At 35.8% G+C, this 25,423-nt stretch overlaps 1 protein-coding gene across 6 annotated transcripts in view; it reads right to left on the minus strand.

Annotated features, from left to right (window-relative positions):
- Positions 1 to 25,423, minus strand: part of rxfp1 (relaxin family peptide receptor 1) — a 102,583-nt gene that overhangs the window by 18,406 nt on the left and 58,754 nt on the right. For 4 of the 6 annotated variants that reach the window (XM_044126527.1, XM_044126526.1, XM_044126525.1 and 1 more), the window contains exons 4-15: positions 24,352 to 24,435; positions 17,414 to 17,519; positions 11,994 to 12,065; positions 11,453 to 11,524; positions 6,954 to 7,025; positions 6,727 to 6,798; positions 6,480 to 6,548; positions 6,289 to 6,360; positions 6,005 to 6,076; positions 1,881 to 1,952; positions 1,310 to 1,381; positions 609 to 680 (exon numbers count right to left, since the gene is read on the minus strand). In XM_044126527.1, coding sequence (XP_043982462.1) covers positions 609 to 680; positions 1,310 to 1,381; positions 1,881 to 1,952; positions 6,005 to 6,076; positions 6,289 to 6,360; positions 6,480 to 6,548; positions 6,727 to 6,798; positions 6,954 to 7,025; positions 11,453 to 11,524; positions 11,994 to 12,065; positions 17,414 to 17,519; positions 24,352 to 24,435 — 907 coding nt within the window. Of the gene's footprint in view, positions 1 to 608; positions 681 to 1,309; positions 1,382 to 1,880; positions 1,953 to 6,004; positions 6,077 to 6,288; positions 6,361 to 6,479; positions 6,549 to 6,726; positions 6,799 to 6,953; positions 7,026 to 11,452; positions 11,525 to 11,993; positions 12,066 to 17,413; positions 17,520 to 24,351; positions 24,436 to 24,530; positions 24,639 to 25,423 lie in introns of all 6 variants that reach the window. The other 2 variants (XM_044126529.1, XM_044126530.1) reach the window with 1 other exon arrangement.

Genomic DNA, 25,423 nt, shown 5'->3' on the forward strand with positions numbered 1-25,423 from the left:
AAACCAGTGAGGCCTTCACAGAACAGTTAGATTTACACTGGATTAAATTACAAAGGCAACTGGTTGTGAAGAGTTTTATTTATGGTTAAGATGTTATAGCCAGGCTGGTTGATTTAAGAGAGAAAAAAACACACACAATGTAACCTTACACAGCACAAAAAGTGTTTGTCATGAAGATTTGAAATTGCTTTTCACTGATTGGCGCTAGAAAGTTACCTTTCAGTTTACTTACCACAGTTTGGGGCAATAAGCCTCTGCAAAAAAAAAAAAAAAACCCTGAAAATGAAACTTTAATACTAAACCCTTTTTTACTAAAACAAACCAGATCACTATCTTTCTCAACGTTAATGGTATTTATTTGGCCCACTTGAATGAAAACAAAAAACTACAACGGAAAAAAAAAGTAAAAGAATCTTATTCATTCCACGAATTCATGAATTATGTATGTTTGCCCTCTGAGAGGTTGGATCACCTTAAAGCTGGTTTAATTATCTCCCAGGAGGATTTAAAGCTCAGACCCAGTAAGGTTAGGCTGTGACTCGGTCTTATCAGCACAGTATGTTTGGAAAAAATGACGGTCTCCCAGAGCATGATAATGTTGTACTTACATGTGAGTCAAGTATCTGAGAGGTTCAAACATCCTTCGCTGTATGTTATCAATTTCTATTCCCTCTATGCTCCTGAAATCATAAAAACATGGATTTTGTTACAAATTCTTAAGAGTGAACTACAGACCTGCAAAAAGAAATGTGCTCCTATAGGTTTCCTCTGTCGATGCTTTTCTTGTCAAACTTCAGTTCAGATCAAACAAATTCATTATCAATGTTTCAAAATGTTGTTTTTTGTGTCATTTGGAGGTGAATTTGTGCTGTGCTCTGGATTATTGTCCTGGTTCATGACCAAAGTGTCCCTGCAGTCCTTTAACAATTCCTGCTAGAGAGCTAATCAACTAATTAATTAATCACTTATTGAAAACTGTCCAGACCCTGAAGCAGCAATGCAGCCCCAAACATTACACTACCACCACCATGTTTTACTGCTAGCATGATGATCTTTTTTTGAAATGATGGGTTAGTTTTACACCCGATACATTTGGGTACACACTTTTTTTGTGGTCTTTTTGCCCAGCTTTTTTCTTACTGTTAAATTGTTCCTATTTGGCATGTCACAACAGACTTGTTTGCAAACCTTAAACATCATAAAAGACTTCACTACCCTTTCAAAAGCAGATACGAAGCTGTTGTTGTCCTTAAATCTGCAATAGTAAAGGTTAGCGGTCAATGTCAGGAACAGGAGAACAAATACTTACAAAGACTTCAGTTTATGTAACTTGTCAAAGTGATCCAGTTGAAGCTCCACGATGGGATTGTAGGATATGTTTCTACAACATAAGATAAAAAAATCATACAAAATATTAAATATAGATGCCACTGATCCTTGATCTCACACTACAGAGTAAATCAGACATCAGCCCTTCATCTCAATAACATGTTTTTCTGTTTCTTTTTAACTCCTACATGTTTTCCTTCCAATCAAGCTGTCAAAACATTTCAGCAGCAAATGCTGGACTCATCCTCATTTTGTTTGTCTCTGCATGACAGCTTGATATAAACCTATTATGCTGTTAGCAAGCTAACTTGTGCTCAACTATTCTTATGTGATAAACACATAAAATCTCGGTGCAAGTGTAAAAGCTTTTCTTTTCATACTTTATATGTCAGATTTAATTATATTAAAATGAACTAATTAAAATAAATAAATCCAATTAAAATTGAGTTTTGTGCAAACTGGTTCTCGCAGACATGTAAACAGACTCTGAGCTGCAGCAATCCAAAGTTAAACCAAAATCTGTTTACTGTCGTGTTTGATTAAGAACTCACAGCTGGAGCAAATCCTCCAGTAAGACAAATAGATTGGGAGGTATGGCCACCAGTCTGTTGTTGGACAGATCCCTGTGCAGAGACACAAGCACACAAGAATGAGAGAAATAAGCAAACTCACTCAGAACCAAAAGACTCTGCAAGATCATGTACTAATTTTTGCTGATCTTTTTATAGAACATTGTTGGTTTCCAAACTATTTTCTGCTGATATACAAAATATTAACAAAGACTTGGCTGATTGATATACAGAGACAAACAGGCACAACACTATATTTTCTTCTTCACATGTGTCTATTATTTGTAGAATTTATGATAAAAAACAAACAACATTTTAAAAACAAAAATGTTTTTTCTTGTAAAAAATAAATCTATACATGAAATCCAATTATTGCAAGATTTTACTCAGGAAGAATCAAAAGTACAAGTATGAGCAAAAAGGAAATAATAATCTCCATTTGGTTGTCTTGTTTTAAACTCAACTTTTAAATGAGACAAAATAAATGACCCTGGAGTTCTTTTATTCCTTGAAGAGCTCTCATCTTCTACCCAAAAGCCTTCTTCAGTTCAAATGTGATTGGAAGTAAGACCTATTCATGCTGTAGTCACAGCATTTGGGTCATTAAGGACACAAGTTACCAGTTCTGCTCTCCGTTTTGTCCAGTACTTCAGTCCATGTTATTAGTCAATAACCCGTGAGTGACTTTGTGTCACATGTCCCATGGTGTGAACTGATGTGAAAAGGATGTCTTCAATCAACTGTCCCTTATCCTTCAGCTGTCAAATGAACACCTGAGACTAGACAGAGTAAAGTGGCTCTTCTGTGTAGGTCCATCAGTGATAAGTGGACCAGATGAGTCTAATCAGTGGAGAGTTGCACATCCATGGAAGAGTAGGCAGAGAAACTGTGGGAAGGAGGCTAAGTTAACTGAGCTAACCACAAAGGGTAATAAACTAATGGGCTTAAAGCAGACCTATTCTGAAAAATTACCTTTTTTCAAGTTTTCATACTTCCATTTGGGTCTTGTCTGGTTCTAAAACAACCCAAATATTACAAAACCGCTACACATTGGTTTTTGGCAATAAGTCTTTTTTTTTTTTTTTGATTTGGAAATTAAGCCATTTCAGAAACCTCCTAATTGTTAATTCACAATCGAAGGACGCTGCCCCGTTACCTAGCAACCCCAGCTTAGACAAGCCTGTTACCTAGCAACGCAAGTGGAGCTGCAATGGCTGTGGGAAAAGCCATTTATTTTTACCATCCAGAAACCACTTGCTGAGTTTTTGTTGACTGTGCAGGAGGCTCTACTTTTGATTTTCAAAGATATACGGTGGCATAATTGTGGCTCTGTTTGCAGCCAATTTCATGTGCAAGTGTAAACATGGATTTTGGGGCCATGACCAGCAGCAGCTTATTTGGATTTAAAGTGACAAAAGGGCCTAAAATGGCTTATTTTGAAAAAAGGCAGAACTGAGCAGACTGATATCTCATTATCTAACAATGATTTTGAGAAAAAAATTAACAAACATGTTTTGTATAACATGAAAACCTACCCTAACCTGTTCAAGGAAGCAAGATAGGTCACCTTTAGGCCAGGAGGAGATATCGCTCCATCTCCATTCACTTCCTATGGAACAAATGCTATGAGGCGACAATTGCTTGCTGTCCTTTTACGTGGGATTCACTGTTGCTAGCACAATACAAGAAATTTTAGAAATGTTTTGTCACTGTTACCACACGAAGCAGAAAACTTTCACTTGGCATCCTGGCAAAGAAATGTTGTACCGTCTTCATGCTTACCTTTGTTTGAAATCACCTACTGCACCACAAATATAGCAGGGAGAATGCACAACCGACGTAACCAGAAAGGAATCTTAAGACGCAGGGACATAAAGATAAATGTAGCCTTCTTTGCAAGGAGAGATATCTTAACTTGATGAAGGTACAGTGATGTAAGCATTGCTTTTATGTTACATCATAATTTATCTTCATTCTTTCAAGTCTTTGTAGTGAAGATTTATTGTTATGGCAATTTACAGTTCAATGCATGGAATAAAAAACTTGTATAAAATACTAAAAGTGACTTTTTGTCAGCAGCCAGAGCTGTTCCTGCTATGAGATGCATTCTCTCGGTTTTTCTTGTTTCTGATTAAATAACCGACAGCCATTATCAACACTTTGCATGTTTAATAAAGTTGACAAAAGACATTCTTAGAGTTTACAGAAATGTGCATTTTTGGTGAGCGTTTAATTATGTTGTGAATACAACAGAATAAATAAAGTCATGCAAAATGTAACTGATTTTTGGCTTCAGAGTCAAGAAGAAAAAAAAAACATTGGTTATATTGCTTTGATGGGATTTTGCGATAAAGAGCCATGGAAGGCCTTCTCTTGGACAAAAAGATACAAAAAAGTATTTGCAAGAAGAAAAAAAAGTAAAGAGCTTGACTTAATCTGAAATAAATCCCGTTAAATCAATTTAATCTAAAGTCTGAAAGTCAAACCCAAACAGCTGGATTCTTAAGGAATTAACCTGAAGCCTCCACAGCCTAGACGAAGAAGGTGTGTCTGATGTTACAATAACGTTCCTAGCGTTTACATTTTACAGACGACACATTTCTGTCCCTCAAATATCCAGCAAGGAAAATTAAAAACTTCAATTACTCTCTTGCTGTTAAATGACTGAAGTTTATTTTTTATATTTCAGGCAGGACAAAAAGTGTCACAGTAATCTCGAGATATCACCAAATAATTTTAAATAGTTCAACCTTCAATCCAAAGCGACATTACTGCAAAATTTAAGGTTATTTTCCTCAGTGTGTTCTGGAGAATGAGAACAGACAGTATGTTGCCTGTGGCTATCGAAGTTACTGCTGGAGGAGCATGAAAAATTCACAGGTCCCTGGAACAGGAGATGCTAAAACTCACGAGGCATTTATCAGCTTTGTACAGGCAACAGTGAGGCACAGCAAATGAAAGGAACATACTGTTGGGCTGTTGGGGGGATGCTATGAAGATAAATTCAAGAGGGCACTATTCAAAACTCAAGAGGGAGACAGGATCTGAAGTAAAAGGTTCACATCTGCAGGCACATGCAGCACTTCTGTGGTTATAAGCCAGAAATATACAAACAACAGAAGTGGAATGGTGTCCTCTGTACAGAAACAGGTCAAATAATACCCAATCTGATTATTCTTTACATGTGTAAAGGTTAAATATGCTCAATTTATAGGAGCATCTCAATAAATCACAATAGTTTAATATTAATTTATTCAAATTGACCTATATGTAAGAAGAAACTTGCTTTGTGACATTTTGTGGATTATTTTTGGGGTATACAGTATAGCACTGGAATGAAAATGGCTTCTGATGAGTTATTGTTTATTTCTTTTCTTTGTTTTCTAATTGGAAATTTCATCATCACAACTAGATTACAGGAAAAGTCATGAGCTCAAAGAAAAACAGAAGAAATATCCTCTGGGGTTCAGGCGTTTGGAGAAAATTCAATCTAAACATTGTATGTACTTAGTGTAAAACATTGTGACAGTTAAGATAGTTAGTGAAGAACAAATCTGTAGTTCTAGAAACAGAAGGGTCAAGAGTTCATAATAATCAAAATAATACTCCTGTAGAGAAAATAAATGCTCATAAAATGGGAACATTAGCTGAAATATAGATCACAGCGGCAAAAACATTTTAAAGAAGCAAACTAAAGCACCCTAAGAAAGTAGCTAATCTAAACCGTCATTTTCAGCCTCTATTTAACTGCAAGTAGTACAAAGCAGTCGTGAGTTTGTTCAAAGAAGCCTCCATCACAACATGTGAGCTCATTAGACATTGTGAAGTCTGTTGTTCCTTTCCACAGCCCTTAAAATTTGTTCCCCTTCAGAATGTACTGTTCCCTTGATGTTCACACACTCCTTCAAACACTCCATCATTGTTTTGATAATGTCCTTGGAACTGGAAGACACAATATGTGACGCTTTTTCAAAATGATCCGCATGTTAAAGTATTTAATTCAGCCTTTTTCTCAAAAGCACCTCAAACTTTGTCTCTTTTTATTTTGGGAATAGTTTCTCTGTGCGATTTGAAAATAAAATAAATGAGGAAAGGACTTGACTTACAATTCTCCGAGCTTTTGGAGGACTGAGAATGCTTGTTCGTGTATGTAGCTGATCCTGTTTCGCTGCAACACCCTGGAAAAAGTCAACACTGAATTACTCCACTGTTCCTCGACCCTCTTCCTTCCGTTTAATGAATCGCCGTTTTGACTTCATGCTCTGGCTACAAGGTGGCTTCAGTTTTAAGTGAATCTAGGCAGAATTTGCAAGCTTAAGTCAGAAGTAAATATTTTGAGAGCAAAACCTTTGCCTTAGCTATGAATTCAATTATGCAAATTCACACTTACAGAACTGTCAACACGGTGCATGAATGGAGAGAAGCATTTCCAATTTTTTCAATTAGATTTCCCTCCAAGTCCCTGCAAAGACATGTTTTGGAAAACACACATAGATACAAACACACAGAGAATAAATCCATCAAAGGTCTTGTCACTTTTATGAGAGGACAGTTTGTTATATTTTCTGACATCCCACTTACAGCCAGTTCAGTCTGGGCATTTCTTGGCAGATGTCATCCAACTTTGTCAGGGAGTTGTTCAACAAAACCCTGTCAATCAGACAAAAAAAAAAACAAAAAACGGTGTTGCACATTTCTTCTTCATGTTCCGACACTTTTACTCTTAACAGGGGAAGAACAACTCTAAACAACAATCACTTCAAATAGTCCAAAAAAACATGAGATGAAAGTAAAAGATCAAATATATAATGTAAAGGCAGAAACTCACAGTAAAACAAGAGAGTTCAGTCCTGAAAATGTCATGGCAGATATCTGATGGATATTATTGTTTTCCAGGATCCTGAAAAAACAAACAGGATGTTGTTTCCGCCTTATTTTCGGATCATTGATTCGGATAAAACCCCCTCAGTAGAGATATGTGTGGTGTATAATATAACACTGAAAGGAGGAAGAGAGGAAAAAGGAAACAATAGAACATAAAAGCTGCTGACTCACAGCCACTCCAGCTTGTGCAGGTCCTTGAACACACCTGGCATCAATACTATTATCTTGTTGTAACTCAGGTACCTGAAAAAAATAAATAAAATGTTACCTTACTCTCTATATGACACATAAAACTAACAAGCAAAGCCACCCCTGTATTTAGCATTAGCCAGAAGCTTATACTAAGTCATTAGCATTTTGCTAACTTTGAAAACATTTAGCACACTTAGCTTCCAATAAATTAACCATTTCTTAAGTTAATTTCTAAACACTAATTTACTTGGTTGTTTTGTAAAGTTTTAGTTGAATAAAGTTCAACATCTGTTAAGATTTATTGAAGTAGTTTGATATGGGTGAATATATGGGTGAAGACTGTTTACTGCAGTTATCTTTCCTCTTGTCATGTTCTCTCTTAAAAAAACAATATTGAGCAAGTGGCAAGTCCATATCAAAGCTGATAATTTGGGTCATATGGGTAAAGATTCAATAAAATCTGCTGTTCCAAGGAATAATGATGGAAAAATTATGTTTTATTTAAGGTTTCAGAATGGCTCTGAAACCTTAAAGAGCCTTATAGAAAAATATGGACGATAATTAAAGTCAGGTCTGTGCCAGATAAAAGCAATCATCAATCAATCAAAAAATTTCTTCCAACTTGTCCGGAGCATGTTGTCAAGGTGAAGCTCCTTAATAGACATTTATTTAAATATTACTGAAGCTGAGTGTATACACTTCAGTCTGTCAGCATGCAGGAATTCAGAAGAAATCGTGCAGCCACTTCCTCTGTTTAAAATCATTCAAATTTCTTTTTTTTAAACATTAAGTATGAAAAAGAACCGCTCAAATGCAGCCATAAAAGTCTAAAAGTGCATGAATATGATGAATGTACTTTAATGTCTAACCAAAACTGTTTTATAAACATTACAACTGTGATGTTTTACCCAAACCTTCAAATTATTTTTATCATTCACATCCTGCACATTGTACATTGACAATATCGATTACTTCCCAGTCATCTAAGATGTAGTTTAGTCTTCATCTCTATATTACAGGAATAAGGTTTTGCATCGCTAAAGAGCAGAGAGCAGCAGATCAAATGGGTAATAAAAATAGAGGATGTCATTTTCTTTGAGGAAGGTACATTTAATAAAGCAAGAATTTCTGGCCTCTGTGGCCTACTCAAGGACATGTCAAAGTGAGATACAAAATGAAAGGTGGGGAAAATACACCTTCATATAGATAGGTCATTGCAGGTTTACAGCATATTCTTGTTAACTCAGATTTCTGTAAAGTTGTCCTGGTTATCTTCAAATCCCCTTGGATTTGACACGGAGTGTTTTATCAATGTCATCCGCCTCCAGAGGGAGGAGGGTCGAAAAGTTAGGCCCTGCACACCACGGTTGAAAAAACGTGCAATATTACAGATGTGTGATTTGTGTGACTATGAAATCTAGGCCACATTAAGGTGTCTTCAAACTTTGATAAAATATTCCAAGTTAGTTCATAGGTGCTGAATTTTTTTTTAGAATGTTTTATATTGACAGATTTTTTTTTACAATAAGCTGAGAGAATGTGGGTACGCCCGAAATAATAACCAGTAACGTTAAGGTAACCAGAAGAAAGGATGAAGTAGTTTTCCATACATTATGAGGAAACCCTAGAAAGACCTAAATTACAAGAAGCTGTTGATGTGTAACAGGGCATGATGTCCCTCTAATCTGTTGGAAGATGATTAATGTCCTACCAACATTTCCATTTTATGCCTTTCAATGTTATTTATTTTTGTTAAAAACCAATTCAACCACATCACAATCAATTTAACAGAAGATTTTGCAGAAAAGTCCTCTACATCAACAGTTCTCAAACAGCATTACCTTCTGGGTGAGGACCACATTTGGAAAAACACTGACAATGCTACAACATATGTAAACAAGCTTCAAATTTTCAAATGCTTTTCCTCACTTTTATTCTCTGCATTTGCTTAGCTTAAATTCTGTCCTTTTTTTCAGATTTTTGTGGACCTCCAACCCAGGATACAACCTACGCATAAACCCATGTGAGAATGTCCAGCCATCCGACATTTAGGCATAAGACAGGTTTTGTTTTCGAGAGATGTGTTTTGGTGCAAAGCGCAAAAAAGGTTTTACCACCAAATGATATCTGGCAAATAAAGCAAAGTTTGCTGGTTTGCCTAACTGATTTAACACAGTAAAAGTTAAATTAAGCATATACTTATAGATTTGCTTCAATTTGTGTTTCTGTCTTTTTCGTCTTGGGAAAATATTTACATTTACATTTTTCTTCACGGCCTTTACACATTAAATAACTAATCAAACCCTGCAGTAAAAGTATTCACTGAGCTCTGAAACTCTTTGACCGTTATTTCTTGAGGGATTATGCTATAGCTGGCTACTCTTTGTTGTCTAGAAGAGTTTTCAGTAATTTCCCTGCTCTGCTCCAGCCTCTCAGTTTTTTCCTCTTTGAACATCAGCCAGCTTTGCTCCTCCTTTACTCGCCTCCATATCTCTGTGAAAACCAGCCTGTGTCGCCTGTTGGCTCTGCTCATTCATCTACAGCCACCAGCTCTGCCCCAGTTCAGATTTTGGCATCCTGCTCTTGCACCTTGACTCTCAGAAAATCTCTCCAGCTCAACCTGGACTGCACCTTCAGTTCTTTGTGATGGTATTTTTCAAACAATCAAACCGTTTTGGATGTGCTTAGTTAAATTTGCACACAGCTAAAATTTAAAGCTGTCCTGAAAGGTTCGTATTTGTTAGAATAGTTTGCAAGACAATGACTGTGCATACCTCATAGTTTGAGAATATGAGTTACAGTGTCATAGATCAAAATAATAATATTTATTTCCATTTCAGACAAAAAATAATTTTAAAAAACAAGACCAACTTTTCTAAGTTCTAAAATCATTCTATGCTCCAGTTCTGACCAGTATTGTTAATGGGAATAAGCAACTAATCACTTAATCAAGTAATCACATGATAAATTAAAATGAGCTCAATAATGTCCATTCTTATGTTTAATATTTTTGAATGGAAGTTTTATTTATTTTATTTGTTGTTCCGGTTTTAGTGGTTTTTGTTTACATTTTATTTATTGTTTTTCATTAAAACCTGCTGTAAATGTAGCCTATATTTTAACTGTGCTTCATAAGTCATTATCTACTGGACACTGTCTTTCATTGACGTCATTTAGTTTGATCAACTTTTATTTATTTACTTACAAAGCCATCCAAGTTACCTCCATACTCACACCTGCTTTACTTGACCATTAGCAACCATTTATTCATTCACAATCAAGGCTCACATTATCAGTACCTCACAGAGCTGGGAATATCTGCCCTCTGCTCTTATGCAAGTCACAACTAAAATATGCTTCAGTTTTACTTTTTATTTATTGTTTTTACTGAATAAATAAAAAAATATAAATACATTTTGATATACAGTCAACATCTATGAACATTCAGTTTTGTTTATTTTGCACAGACACTGACAGGAAAGAAGATGTACATCTTCAGATGTAGTCACAGAGCATATAAAAGTAAAAACAACATATTTCCTTCCAGAAAAACTTTCCACTGTCGTACTGCTGACACCAGCAGTTGGTTTCATAACTTAATCAGACTGTGAAGAAGTGTTTTGAATAGAATATCCTGTTTTGGTGGATGTGCCATTGTCTTCTCTCCTTACAGCATTAAACCTCTTCAGCTTTTTCCCCGTAGCTGAATCTGTGGGGTCAGTAGAGGCTCTTACTCCACATTCTCAGGTTAAAGAGACTCACCTGGTATAAAGTTAGTTTTTCAGTATTGGAATCACACCAAAGATAAATTAATTTAATCAAAGTATGTCATGAATATGTTTGCATGTAATCCATCTTAAGTCCAGAGCATACTAGTATTTGTTGCTTTTGCCACCACTAGATGATATGCATATAAGATATAAAATAAACAGCACTTTTCAGAGATGCAATGAGTTTATAGCAGTTGTTCCACAATGTCTGTAGTTCTGATGTTTTCCCATCACTGTGGTTCTAAAGAGCAGCTCAGAGAGGCAGACACAATTCTATGTCTATTTTTTTATGTCTATGTCTATTCAACTCAAAACAAACTACTTTTGTTTTCAGTTGAATTTGGCTTGTTTTTTGTTAATTATGTCGCCACAGTTACACAGACACACACACATATATATATATATATATATATATATATATATATATATATATATATATATATATATATATATATATATATATATATATACATATATATATATATATATATATATATATATATATATACATATATATATATATTGTAAGGGGGCACACAGCGGTACGAGCTGCATTAACGGTAGTAGGAGGCGGCAGTTATTTTGAGGTGTAGAACAATAGCTGCCTGTCCATAGCAATGCATAAGGATTGCATCCCTATGCATTGCTATGGACAGGCCCTGATTACAATAAACATCTAATAATCAAAAAAACTATTACTTTACTCACAGTCTTGTTAGATTATGAAGTCCTCTGAATGCATCAGGATTCACATCTTGAATATTGTTGTGCTGTAGATATCTACAAAAGAAGCACAGAAACATCTTGAGGCTGATGAATTAATGAGGAAACAAAAACAGGCACAGGCACATTGCCAAAATATGGTTGGGCTGACTGGCAAAGAACTCTGCAGGAAGGCCTAAATTTAGGGGTAACATCCGAGTGTTTTGGGATATTGGTATTATATTTTACTGTCTAACAGCTGTTCAATCATCTTGTTTATATAAACACAATTGACATTTTAAATCTTTTTAAACCCACAATCCCAACAATGCCAAACAGGTTCTGGCAAAGGATTAGACCTGTCCTCCCAGTGACTCTGTGCAAGCTTGATAAACAGCACAAGTCAGTGGCAAATGGATCTATACGCACAGCAGAACAACCAACACTGCCGACATCCAAGGCTCATTACGTCTGCTGCTACGGCTCCTGCGCATGGTTTAAGTAACTTTATTTTATATGCATATGAGAGAGGATGATGGAAACTCACAGTTTCTGTAGGCTTTGGTAGTTAAAGAATCCTTTTGCTTTCAGTCTGTGAAGTCTGTTTCTTTGTAAGGACCTGAGAAATAGGAAGGAATTAATTATCATTAAAAAAAAATTATTAATTAAAGCCTTGCCAAACTATTAATCAGCAGGGATTTTTTTCTACATTGTGTTATGTAGCAGCTGCAAACTTTAACATGTTTTAATGGGATTTTATGTGGCAAACCAGCACAAAGTAATGCATGTCAGCAAAGGGGAAGGAAATGATACATTATTCAGAAAATCTTTTGCAGTAAAAAGGTGAATCATTTGACAAATTCACCCAGCCTCCCTGACTAAATGCATTGTAGAACCACAATTCCCATGTCTTTTATAGTATTTCTCTACCAGCTTTGGGAGCTAGACAACATTTTTGCCCATCTTTGTGAAATAGCTCAGTTCCAGTCAGATTGGATTTAGCTCTAGACTTTGACTAAGCCCCTGTAATACATGAATAAGCTGTGACCTAAGCCATCCCATTGTAGCTGTTGTTGTACATGCAAGGTAATTTTTCTGTGGTATGATGGGCCTCCACTCAGACGGTCTGAATACAAATACTTGCTTTGTAAAAAGTTTGAAAACCATGTTTCATTTTCCTTCCACAATTATGGGCTGCTTTGAGTTGGTCTTTCACATAAAATTAAAACAAAAATTAAAATAGAATTATGAAAACCATTTAAAATACCACATACAAATTATCTTTTTCCATCTCCATTTGCAAAAGATGAGATTTTCATTCCACATTCTTAACATAATGTTGCCTTTTTATAATGTCTTAATTCTTTTAGAATATACTTATATTTATTGAATATAAGACAAGGCAAATAAGTGCAGACATAAAATTTCAAACGATTTATCAGACAAACACCAAAGGAAGTCTGATGAATAATATTTTTTTTTAGATCTTTTCACACTTTGTCATCAGTTAAAAACTTGAAACCATAAATATGCTACACCTGGTCAAGCTGCTGATCTATCTTACACACTCTTCAAAATCTTCCAGTTGATTCAATTTTGCTTCCAAACCTTTGAATGGATTAGAATGTTACTGAAGTTTAATTTTATCACTTGTAGTCAACCCAGACGTTTAGATGTGTTCACTTGTGGACTCTGGGGAAATTATAACACAATCCTCTTTGCTCTTCTGTTCTGGTAAAATGCAACATTTAAGCTGACAGTCAAACACGGCATCTTGACTTTTTCACACAAAGACCACCAACAGGCATGCTTTTGTAAAGGACAGAAAGGGAAGTAATTTCTCAAACATGAATAGGACTCCACTTTAGACATTTTATCTTTTCAATTTCCCAATGCAATGCAATATTTCTCCACTATTTTAAACAACAATTTCTCTGTGTGATACTGTTTGACAAAAGTAATGTCCAAAAAAAAAATTTCTGCATTGATGATGAATGGACAAAGACATATGTACCATTGCTTTTGGCTACGTACAACATCTGCTATGATGTGAGACAAGGCCAGCTGGAGAGCTGCTTACATCCTGGAGTTACACACTAGAGCTGTTAAGAAATTTTGCAGATTCACAGTTTTGTTGGAAATATTCAGAGTGCAACAGCACAGCCAGATTGACTGCTGTTTATGGCAGAAGAACATATTTTAGCCCCAGTAGGTGCACAGTAATTGAAAATCAACAGACCAGAAGTGCATGGTGCTGATTCTGTATAATAAAATCATTAATTAAAAAGGAGTGTGTTTAAAATACTGGGATTATAGAGCTCAATCAGTGAAGTCATTCATTCTGTGAATCAGCAGGGGTCAAACAAGTGCCTCTCATTTCAGAGTGAAGGCAGTGCTTTGTGATTATAACACATTCCTCTCTGAACACTCGAGTGAAATTGGTTCCTCCATATATAAGTCAGAACTAAAGAATGCCTTAATTAGAAATAAGATTTGAAAATAGAAAAATATAAACAAGTGTAGAACATAATAGCATTCCCAGATAAAATTATCTAAAAAACAGAAACTAAGTGGGGCTGGGAGTCTTTTACTGTGTCATGATCAGATTTGATTGCAATTTTTGGTGCCACAATTTGATCAAATCAATATTCAATTAAAAACTTTTAGTCATAATAATTTCTGCTTCAATCTTCAATCATGGTCATTTTGCTCTGCAAAGCATAATGACCAATGGAGACATTAAAATGTCTGATTTGCATTTGGTAAGTTCTGAATAATATTCAGAACTGATATGAACTGTTGTGCTGTAGCAAAATCAAATCACATGTGAATTGGGATTATGTGTGAATAAATTTTTTGGCACTCTGCTAAAACTAAACTACCAAAGCTAGAAAGAAAATGGAAAACCAGCATTTGTACAAACACTGAACCAATGATGAGCTCCAGAGTGGTTAAATATCTACAGTTACATGTGAAGGACTGCAACAATGAGGAGAGGAAAATGTAAAGTCAAATTATCTGCCAGAACCCCCTTAATGCACCATTATTGATAAAACAACAACCCAAAGATGTTACCATTTGTTTAAGAACACACTGACCAACTTTAACAAAAATGGTCCAACATTTTATGAGCTGATAAAAGCAAAATCTTTGAGCATTTTAAAGTTTATACAGTAGATGTTGGAGATGGAAAAACAGGTGCTGATTACAGTTTAATTCCCTAAAGTTTCATGTATTGGTAGGATTTTACTCATGTTTACAGTTTCCAACCCATTTGTATAAAAATCAGAGCCATAACATTACTCAATTAAAAAAATAAATAGGTTGCTTTTATTTTGAACATAAATGCAGATCTGGTGAACTACAGAAAAGAAGGCAATCAGAGTTTAGGTCCTGATGCACCATGAGAGTCTTGATGTATGAAATCAGAGAGATTTCAAAGCTAAAAAGTACATAGCTGGAAGAATCAACAGAGCAACATCGTGTCATTATAGAGATATGGAAGGAGAGGCGCAATCTGGACTTAAATCACTCTCCTCTCAACCTTTACAGGCTAATTTGGAAAGGAATAGACTTCAGGGCAAACGAGACATGGAGGTAGTTACAGAGAAATGATGCACAACCTCCTGATCCGACATATCAGGAAAACAGTCTTTTCTTTTACTAGGTGGTACAATTATTTAAACCTAATAAGAAGGGTACAAAAACATACAATAATATAGATAAAAGCCAACATGGAAAAGATTTAGCTGCTGATCAAATTCATTTGAGTATCTTATCCTGATCACCATGACAACCTTTTTATAAGCAGATTTGGCAGGTAGCTGGTCTGCAGCTGTCTTAAAACACTGCAGACAGGAAGACATCAGCAGTGACATTTTAGGAAGCAATTGTTGCTGGGAGAATTATGAAGTTGTATCTAAATAATCTGAAGTCCATCATTCTACAGAGACATAGATTATTTCTAAGTGGAAGCCATTAGAGAGAGCTGTCAATCTTCTTCAAAGTGGACATGCCAGGAAATTCACCCAAAGGTCAGACAAGCAATGTTCAGAAAATGACTAAAACCCAGCATCTGTAGTTCCTTCCAAAACTCTTCTTGCTCTTTTATTCTTTTTCACATTTTGTAGCAAAATATATTTTATTAAAATTTTATGACAGATTTACATAAAATAGCCCAAAATTCTAAAGTTAGATTTACTGAGATTAAATTACACCGCTTTATTTAGGCAACTTCTGAAGGTTAGAGGTTTGGCTGGATTTCATGTAGACTAAATAGACACACCACACTTTTCAAACTTTCAATTGTAAAATAAAGTGTTGAAAACGTGCATGTCTTGCTTTCATGTCACAATTACATGCTACTTTATGTTTTTTTTATTATAATAAGGCCAATAAAAGTTTTTCAAGATTTGCAGTTATAATGTAACAAAGTGAATAAGTCCAAAGGACAGATGTAATCAAAGTAGACAACTCCTTGTTTGGAGAAAACAGTAAACACCTGACACCAACCACCAGTCATGGTGAAGGAGCGCTGATGATATACCGCCACACTATCAGACCACTTTGCAGTCATCATGGACTCCTCTGTATACTAAAATATTCTGGGGTCAACTCAGAGGTCACCTGCCTGCCAGCTTGATTTCAAGCTCAAACTGCTTTACCAACAGAACATTGATATTAAACACAGCAGCAATTTTGAAACAGAATGGCTGAAAAAATGATCCAGTCAAGTTTGTAGCCTAACCCTGAGATCCTGGAGAGGGACTGTAAGTGAGCCGTGCAACAAACACGTCAGCTTCAACTTTTCAGTCTCCACACAGTCATAACAGAATGAGAAAGTCATACAGATACTTTGATATTGTTGCCAATGTGATTCATTGACTGGATAATTATTTTACACTTTTCCTTTTTTGCTGTTTAACTGCAGGTAAACAACCTTATTCTGTTGTGTTTTGTGCTCTACAGACTAGATTTATAAATCATTTTTAGTCAGTCTGCTCTTCACCTCCTCATTCCACTTGATTTTTATTTCCCTTCAGTGCTCCATCTTGGATTTCTCCCATTGAGGTTGATTTCTTTAGGCAAATCTATGAACAAAAGGAGTTGCTGTGAACAATTGATGTTGATTTCTTGCACTGTTTTCAAATTGCAATCTGTCTATATGGCTGTAGTTTGGAAATGGCAGCAGAAGAATTAAAGTCACTATATGTCATTCCTCTCCACTGAAACTGTTAAATCCCCAAGAAAAATCATTTTATATAATATAAATATCAACTAAGAAAGTAGGGGGCTGCACAGTGGTGCAGTTGGTAGAGCTGTTGCCTTGCAGCAAGAAGGTCCTGGGTTCGATTCCTGGTCCGGGGTCTTTCTGCATGGAGTTTGCATGTTCTCCCTGTGCATGGTGGGTTCTCTCCGGGTTCTCCGGCTTCCTCCCACAGTCCAAAAACATGACTGTCAGGTTAATTGGTCTCTCTAAATTCTCCCTAGGTGTGAGTGTGTGTGAATGGTTGTGTGTCCTGTATGTCTCTGTGTTGCCCTGCGACAGACTGGCGACCTGTCCAGGGTGAACCCCGCCTCTCGCCCGGAATGTAGCTGGAGAGGAACCAGCAACCCTCCCGACCCCATTAGGGACCAGGGTGAATAGAAAATGGATGGATGGAACTAAGAATGTACATACAATTGTGGTTAATTTAGTCGACTGGGTAACATAATTTTCTTTATTACGCAGTAAAAAAAAGTGAAAACACTTGTCAAGGTAAGACTTTACTTCTTTGTTCTTGAATAAGTTTTTCAGCATCGACAGGCCCTCACCGTTTCCCCCAACATGGGGTCCTTGAGGACAGACATCCATGACAACACTTCCAATAAGAAATGACAGTGAAAGCTTTTGATGAATGACTTGTTGAGCCTTATGAAGCTGAAAAAAGACCATCCCTAAAACAGAAGTGGTTATTTTCTACTCACATAACGGTGACATTTATCGCCACTACGGGGATCTCTCGGAGCTGAGCGCTGTCACAGTCCAGCTCCAGGTCTCGGCACTGGCAGAGCTCAGGAACGACGCCCAGCACTGCGAGACAGGAAAAGGACATCAGAGGACATGCCAATCAAATGGTCATCCTGCAGAGCTGCTTCCAGGAATGACAACCTGCTGAAGAACGAAAGGTTACAGGTTATACCACCAGGCGAGAAATAAAAGTAAAGCAAATTTTTTACAAAAAAATGACTTAATTATAAGGTTAACCCAGATTTTATAAACAATTACAATTTGGATCTGACCTTTTAAATATGGAGGATGTAATTCACTAAGACAGAATATTTATTCATCTCAGTGGGTAAAAATCCATCACACCTGGAAATATTTGAGGGCAAAATGAGCCACAAAAAGTTGATGAAAGGTTTTATTTGAGCAGCACATTTTATCATACATAACTACACATTTTCAATAAGTCATTTCAATCAATCAACTTTATTTGTATAGCACATTTCAAATGTTTCAGTGTGAGGTAAAGTTCCTAAAATAAATGGACTTTTCAATAGTAACAATAGTATTCTAATTTATTGATTAGGAATTATGTGATCTTGGACAAATAACTCTAAACAGCAAACTTTCCCAGTGATAAGTTTTTGTGGCTTAGTCACTTATGAAACCTCAACTGACTTCAATCAATAAATTCAATTCAGCTCTAATTTCAGGTCAGGTTTCCTAATAATTCTTAGAGCATAAACAAAGACTTCCAATAAACAAGTAATATCATCAGAATGAGACACTGTGCTAGGAAGGAAATGTCCCATCTTTTATTATAATTGGCTCCATTTCATGATTTTTCAATAGCTAATTCATACTGTGTGCCAGTTAGCTAAAAATATAATTCAGCTTAACACCTGACTGCCTGGAACGAAAATAGCAACAACCATTTCATGTGCAAGATGGAAAAAGGTTGCAAAATGTATGCAACTGCTTCTGTAATATGTTGTTACTGAAAGGCAATAGGTTAAAATGTTTATGCAATTTGGAATATATCTGTTTTATTGATTCTCAAATGTGAGTTAAAGCAGATAGATAAGGGAATGGAGCCAGTCAGGCCGAATAATCACAGGGATAATCAACATGTTGATTACAAATTTAGACAAATCTATTTGGTTTAAATTGTGCATGTTGCAAATGTGCTCTGAAAAAAACCCCCATCCATTTCAGCTCCATATGCCTGATCCATCCAGCCTGAAAGTTTTGAAGAGTCTGAGGTAAAATTTGGGGGGGGGGGAAACAGCTGCAAATGAAAAGCTCCAAAATGGAAACAAAAAATGAATGAACAAACAGAATTAAACAAAAAGAACCTCAATCAATGTTCATCGCTTTAATTTCATGTGTGGATATTTTTATTTTGAGCTTTGAGAAAAACACTGCAGAAATTCCCAACATGAATACCTGAATTATTGTGACCGTTTCCACAATGCTCCGATTACACAACATGGCCAAATCTGTCAAAGGTAATGCAGAAACAAACTTCTTAGATGCTGAAAATATGCTCAGATTATGGTTTTATGAAACAAAGTGTAGAGGTAGAGTCAGCCAAAATCTGTCTCTAGCTCTAAGCTTCACATTTTGAAGGAAACAACCTTAAACCCAAGCCAGAGCAAAAAAAATAAATAAATAAAAATAAAAAGTCAGTCAAAGATTGCTAAAAATACAAAAGACTCAAACTAAAGAAACATTAAGTAAAACAGGATGTAGATGCATTTCTAAAATTATGTTCAGTATGTGATGGTTCCTTCATGATATCTGTTTCTTTTGCTCTCTTTTTTCTGAAAACTACATACATGTCTGTGTGTAGTTTCATGTACACAGAAAAGTATGTAGTTTTTATCTATGTCATGAAAAAACATAAAAGGTTATGTAACTTTTTATATGAAGATATTTTATAAAGAAAGTTAAAATATCCAAAGAGAGCATTTGGATATTCCAAATATCAAAACAAATTTCTTAGAGTAGGTATGAAAATAAATCATTTTGTTTTAAAGACTAATGTGTTTGGGAGGTGTTTAAACAAATAATTGAATTAAAGATTTAGAAAAATAAAGTTATTAGAAGTTTTTTTTTCAGCTAAATTAATCTAAATAAACTTGAATGTAACATTACATGTGAAAAGTTTTGAAATGATTCAAAGTTTAATTTTCTATATTTCATAAATTTTCCACCTTAAAAAAATAGGAAGCTGTGGCGTCCGCTCAAACCAGCATGATTAGCATTCTGGATAAGAAGAGATGTTCTTGATTCTTAGTGAAGGAACGTTAAATAACAGCATTTATATTCATTAAATGTGTGAACTGAACAGGATCAAGGTCTGGGACGTTTTACCAAACTGAACCAAAGCTAATGGCGTTAAAATGGTGGAGCAGCACAAACACAGTACAACCAGAACAGAGATTAATCTTCATGATTTTTAAATAGTTAAAACTTCATAATGGAAAGATTTTAAATCAATAATATGTCAATAAACTAGATCCTACAATAAGTTGCACTAAAACTGGTAGCACACAGTCATACAGACTTTTCTATATATGGCTAGACAGAAGCAGCTAAAAATATGTTTTATCTTAGTCAGACTAATCTTCACTGTGTGAAAAGAAATGCAATAATTTTTATCATGTCCAAACAGCCGTTGCCTGACCGCAATAAGTGTAAGCAATTATGTCTGGAGGTCCATTCACGCTAACCAGATAAAAGATTACAGCTGTTCTAGTAGTAATTGAGGGTAGAGCAGCTGGGGAATCTTTCACTGGCAATAAATGAGTTGGCTGTTTGAAATAAACAGCTGATGGCCCCAAACCTCAGTGTGCTGCAGATGGATGGCAGCCAATTTAATTCTGGTTTCACGACACAAAAAAATAACAACAAAGTTTGGGCTTGGTGTTGTTGGGAAAATATTCCTGAAGTGTAAATTTAACATCAGATGACACTGCATATCCATCCACTACAATTAATAATAAGTTACAAACATATGAAGTTAGTTATACTCTGTGGGGAAAGATACATTTACTTCTACCAGAGTAAAAAGTGTCACATTGTAAATTGAAGTTATAACCTTTGTAGGGAATAGATTGTGTGTGTGTTGTAAAGATTTCTGTTTGTGTTTCACATATCATTCAGGATGCCTGAATGACTGTAAATATATATTAAACCACCAATTTCTGAATAATTATCTGTCTTGCACACTGATTATTTTTCTATAATTAAATCTGACTTGAGCAATAGTTTTTGGGCCGTTTAAAATTTTCTTTGGATTTTTTTGGCCTTGAGAAACTATTTTGCAGTTTGCTTTGTAAAATAAGGAAATTGGGCCACAAAATGAAATTTGCATAAAAAAAAATAGGAAAGAACAATTGAGAATATACAATCTGAAAGAAGGTAAATGTGTTGTAATCTTCCCATCCTCCATATTAAATCTTGAGTCAAATATTTTACTCTCTACTCCTTAAAAAATCAAACCTAAGATACTCCATTTGTTCACCAATGGAGTCTGGAAGCTACATGTTTGTGGAGTTTATGGAAACATGTTTCTCACCCGCTGTTTATTTTTGTGCTTCCGTTTACAAATAAATCTTGATTCCATGAGTGTATCTCGGGGATTAGGGACCACAGCTATGTGCCAAGAGAACAACATGATTTCCAGTTTCAGAGAGATGTCTGTTTAGACAGAACAACTGTTGGGGTTAAATCTCTCCATCTGAGAGAAAATAAAGACGAAGAAACAAATCCATCCACTTTGTTACATCTTTTAGCCAACAGATCTTTAGGAATGACCTTGTTGGTGTTTTAAACATTTGTCATGTTTATCAAACTCTGATAAAGTCAGTTTGATGGGTGAGGGTAGAGTCACTGAAGAATTTAATTTAAAAATTGCCAGTTATGATTGAATGAGGCTCAAGGTTACATAACTCACCAAACACTTCACTCCTCTTGAAATGAAAAGGACAGAAAAGAGGTGACAATAAACTGCTCAACAACATGACATGTCGAAAGAGGGACACCCATGATGCATACTGTAACATCTCTTCTTCTTCTGTGACAACGTAGGAATGATATTCTTCTAAAAATAAGTATCCTCCAGATGTGTCAATGATGTTGCACTTTGTGTTGGTCACAAAAAATGCGTAGAAATTGTGTGTGAGACGTATAAATATGTTTGCAAAGCCTGATAGGTGGATCCTGTCAGCATATTATAATTTCCAACCCCTCTGCTAAGATAAGCATAAATAACTGAGAAATATATCTCTCACATGCTATTTACTTTATGTGAATGCAAGAACACGTTTTAAACATGTTTATTTTTTTTTTATCTTCTAGATAAACAAATTTGAAAAAAGGAGGTCTGGAGACGTTGATTGCATTTTTTTTAAATCCATATACACATATCTCCAGATCTGGTCACTCACAAAACATTTCTTTTCTTTTTTATTACTTGAAAGTATTTTCTGACATAGGAAGTAGGATATGTATGTTATAAGGTACACCTTGGTAGCACGGTTCAGAACTGCTTTGGACTGGATAAGTGAAATGCTGAATCATTATAAACTGAACACTAATGTTGATATTCTCCTCTACAAAAAATTGTTCACAGTTTGGAGTAAATCTAGAACAGATTTTTTTTTTGTCAAGCAGATAAAAATGTAATATTGTCACTGTTCAGGAAAAACATAGATCTGACAACAGGGACACACTTTGCTAAGTTTGCAACTATATGCATATTTGCACAACTTTATGTAATGTGAAGAGAAGAGTGGGAAACTTAGAGTCAACATGGTTCTGACATGTCTAGTCTCAGAAATGCTTTTTAATGAACAAATTATACTGTTAATTGCCTGATTTCTATGCAGAAAGAGCACAAATTTCTATAGCAAAACAACAACAATGGATCTCCAAATATAAACCCCCTGAAAAGTTGAGGTAAAACAAAAAACGGAAACCAGGATTTTTTGACAAACATAGTTGAAGGCACAGAAGAAAATAAAAATATACTAAAGCATTGGGCTTGTTTTCTTCTAGAATACAACATAAATTATAGTAAATCAAACCAAACACTTTCAGGATATTTCGGATTATGCCCAAGAGGCAAGTCCAAAGTGCTTCAACTTTAAGAGCTTTGTAGTGGCTTCTTTTTACGATTGCTTTTACCAGCCAGGAGAGGAAGCATATGAGACACAAACAAGTTGACGTGCACTGCGTCTGTGAAGCATAAACAAAGCTAAGCTCTGAGACCTCTTGAGTGGTGGGCGACATTATTTTCAGAGTCTACTGAATGACCTCTAATAGCCTCAAAAGATGCAGAAGCACGAAAAGAGACGGGAATGTTAGACACCGGAATCCTCGCCAGCTGAGAATCTTAACACCAGACACTGGAAATTACTTGCATGCTGTCATGTTGAAATCAACTCTGTGTCCCTGATGTAGAGAACATTAACTCCAGTTATTAACTTAAATGACATAATGAATTAAACTTGGTGCTACTTCATTAAACCTCGATTCAAACAGGAATTGCACATCACCTGTGAAGGATAAAAATCCTCTTTCCAGTCTTGTGTACCTCTGTGAGGTTGAAAAGTGTTATATAATAAGAAAGACAAAGTGAAAAAACATGGACGTCTGGAGAAAGAGAGCACACTGTGTCTTAGCGTCATTGGCTGCCATAATACTTTCCTGAGCGGACCCAAACTTTGATCCTCTCCTCAGAAAGTAGTGAGCACTGCTGGGTTTTCACTGGAGCTACACAGACTGAAGATATTTTTGTTGATGCCATGGATTAACCAAAATGACAGTCTTTAAGTCAGTCTAAGTTAATATATTTTTATTTTAACAAATGAGCCTCATCAGGAAGCATATCATACCGCATTAAATATGACTGTACTGTGTTCACACACTGCTGTGACACACACACCCATTCTCTGCTCTTGGAGGCACGCTAATGGTTTTAATGAATGAACCAGGCAGGCCACTGTACCACACAGAAAGCTGTTGGACCACACAGAAAGATTGCCAGTCTGCTCCTGGTGTTAAGTGGGACTCAGACTGTATGAGTTTTACTGATAAAAAGCTTCAACTGTTCAGATTTTTTGAATGTGCAACTGTATAAAATTTGATCCTAAAACTCAAAGCACATTTTTGTCACTCATTTATGAGAAATGTCCTTTAAAATGGATTGAAGCTCATGCTTAATGGACAAAATGAAAGGGTTTAAAGTGTTAATCATGCACCATCTTAAACATGGCAAGTGATGCTTTGAAGACCAGAGCTGTGATTGGTTAATTGTGTTTTCTGCAGTCAGTTTCCACTGCTGGTGGAGATGTTTTTGAAGCGAATAACGTGGGTTGAGGCATGATGCACATTCAGAATGGGTTTACATTCAATAACACCAAAGCAAACCTACTCACCCTAAATCCTTTCCCCCCCTCTTTTGCTTTTTTCACAAATAAGCCAGTGGCAGGAAACAGAGACATTCAGAAATGAAAGAAAGAGCATCCTCCTACTGTGAAGATCACATTGTGAAAAACTGAGTAGTTATTTTGGGGAGAATGCAAAAAAAAAAAAACTCTGTTTACATCCGACATCAACGGGTGGCCTCTAATGACAGAATGAAAACCTCTGCAGCAGAACTATCATTAAATCCTGAGTGTCACCACTGAATCTGGCTGTATCTCATCTTTCTAGAAATTGAGTAAAGATTTCTCACAACTGGCTAAAATTTTCAAAAAAAATCCAGCAAATTTCCTGTCTGCACCCACATCTAAAACAATACATAACACAGATAATTGTGTTCCTCATATTTCCAAAAAACACTGCCAACACCATATTCTCACCTCATTCTGTGTAAAGAAGGACTTTAAACACATTGGAGAATACTTACAGCATATGTTGGACTTGGTCCTGGTATTATGACTCGGCATGCCAAAATATTTGTCAAAAAGGTGTGGCCATCCATTGTTGTCTCCTGAAATAGAAAAAAAAATGACAAAAAAAATGGAAACCATTATTTGTCCTTCAAAATAGTTTTTATGTCAGCTAAGGAAAGTCACAAAATTATACCTCTTTCTTTCATCTTGTTTTATTAACACCCACGTCTTTCCTGTCATCCAGCTGCTTGTTTCAGTCTCAGGAACATTCAGTGTTAGTGCTTTTTTCTAAGATCTTGTTCTGGTATAGTGAAGTCAAGTGATGAAAATTTAATACCTTCCAAAGGCTTTTATTGAAAGTTACATAAACATCCTACAAAGGGACAACAGATTCTCACTGAGATTGAGATTTAGGACTCAATCCTGGTCACAGGGACAGTTGGTAGAATTGCTGCCTTACAGCAAGACAGTCTTGGTTTGGAGTTTGAAGTTCGCAGTCCAAAATATTACTGTGAGCTTAACTGGTTTATCTAAAGTGTCCTTAGCCATGTATGTGCATTAATCTTTGTTCTGTGTCTCTCTGTTGACTTGTCATGGACTGGCGACCCGTCCAGGATGTTACCTGCAATAACTGCTGGAGTCAGACACCAGCCCCCGCAGAGATAGGCAGGGATAGATGGTTGTGTTTGGGACTCACTGTCCCGAACACAACCCATACTTCATTCAACGAGTCAAAATGTCATTAAAAACTGTGTAACTGCAGCAGCATCCTGCTCCTCTTCCTTAGAGACACCAGACCTGGGCCAAACTATTTCACACATAGCTCTGGGCAATGTGTTGTGTGATTGGTCAGAAATTTAATGTCATTCTTTATGCAGATATACTCTCAGACAGCAAAGTTGATATTTTGCTTCAACTTGTCCATTTCCACTATTTTGCTTATGTCTCTACAGGAGACATGAATACGTTTGAAGAGCGTTTATGAGACATGGTGAGAAATTACAAACATTTGGATAATTCTTCACAAGATAATCACAAAGATTGCCAAATCTCTGCAGAGTTGTTGTCTTTTGTAGAGGTTGTGTG

Source organism: Gambusia affinis, linkage group LG09 (assembly GCF_019740435.1).
Source record: "Gambusia affinis linkage group LG09, SWU_Gaff_1.0, whole genome shotgun sequence".
Lineage (NCBI taxonomy): Eukaryota > Metazoa > Chordata > Actinopteri > Cyprinodontiformes > Poeciliidae > Gambusia > Gambusia affinis.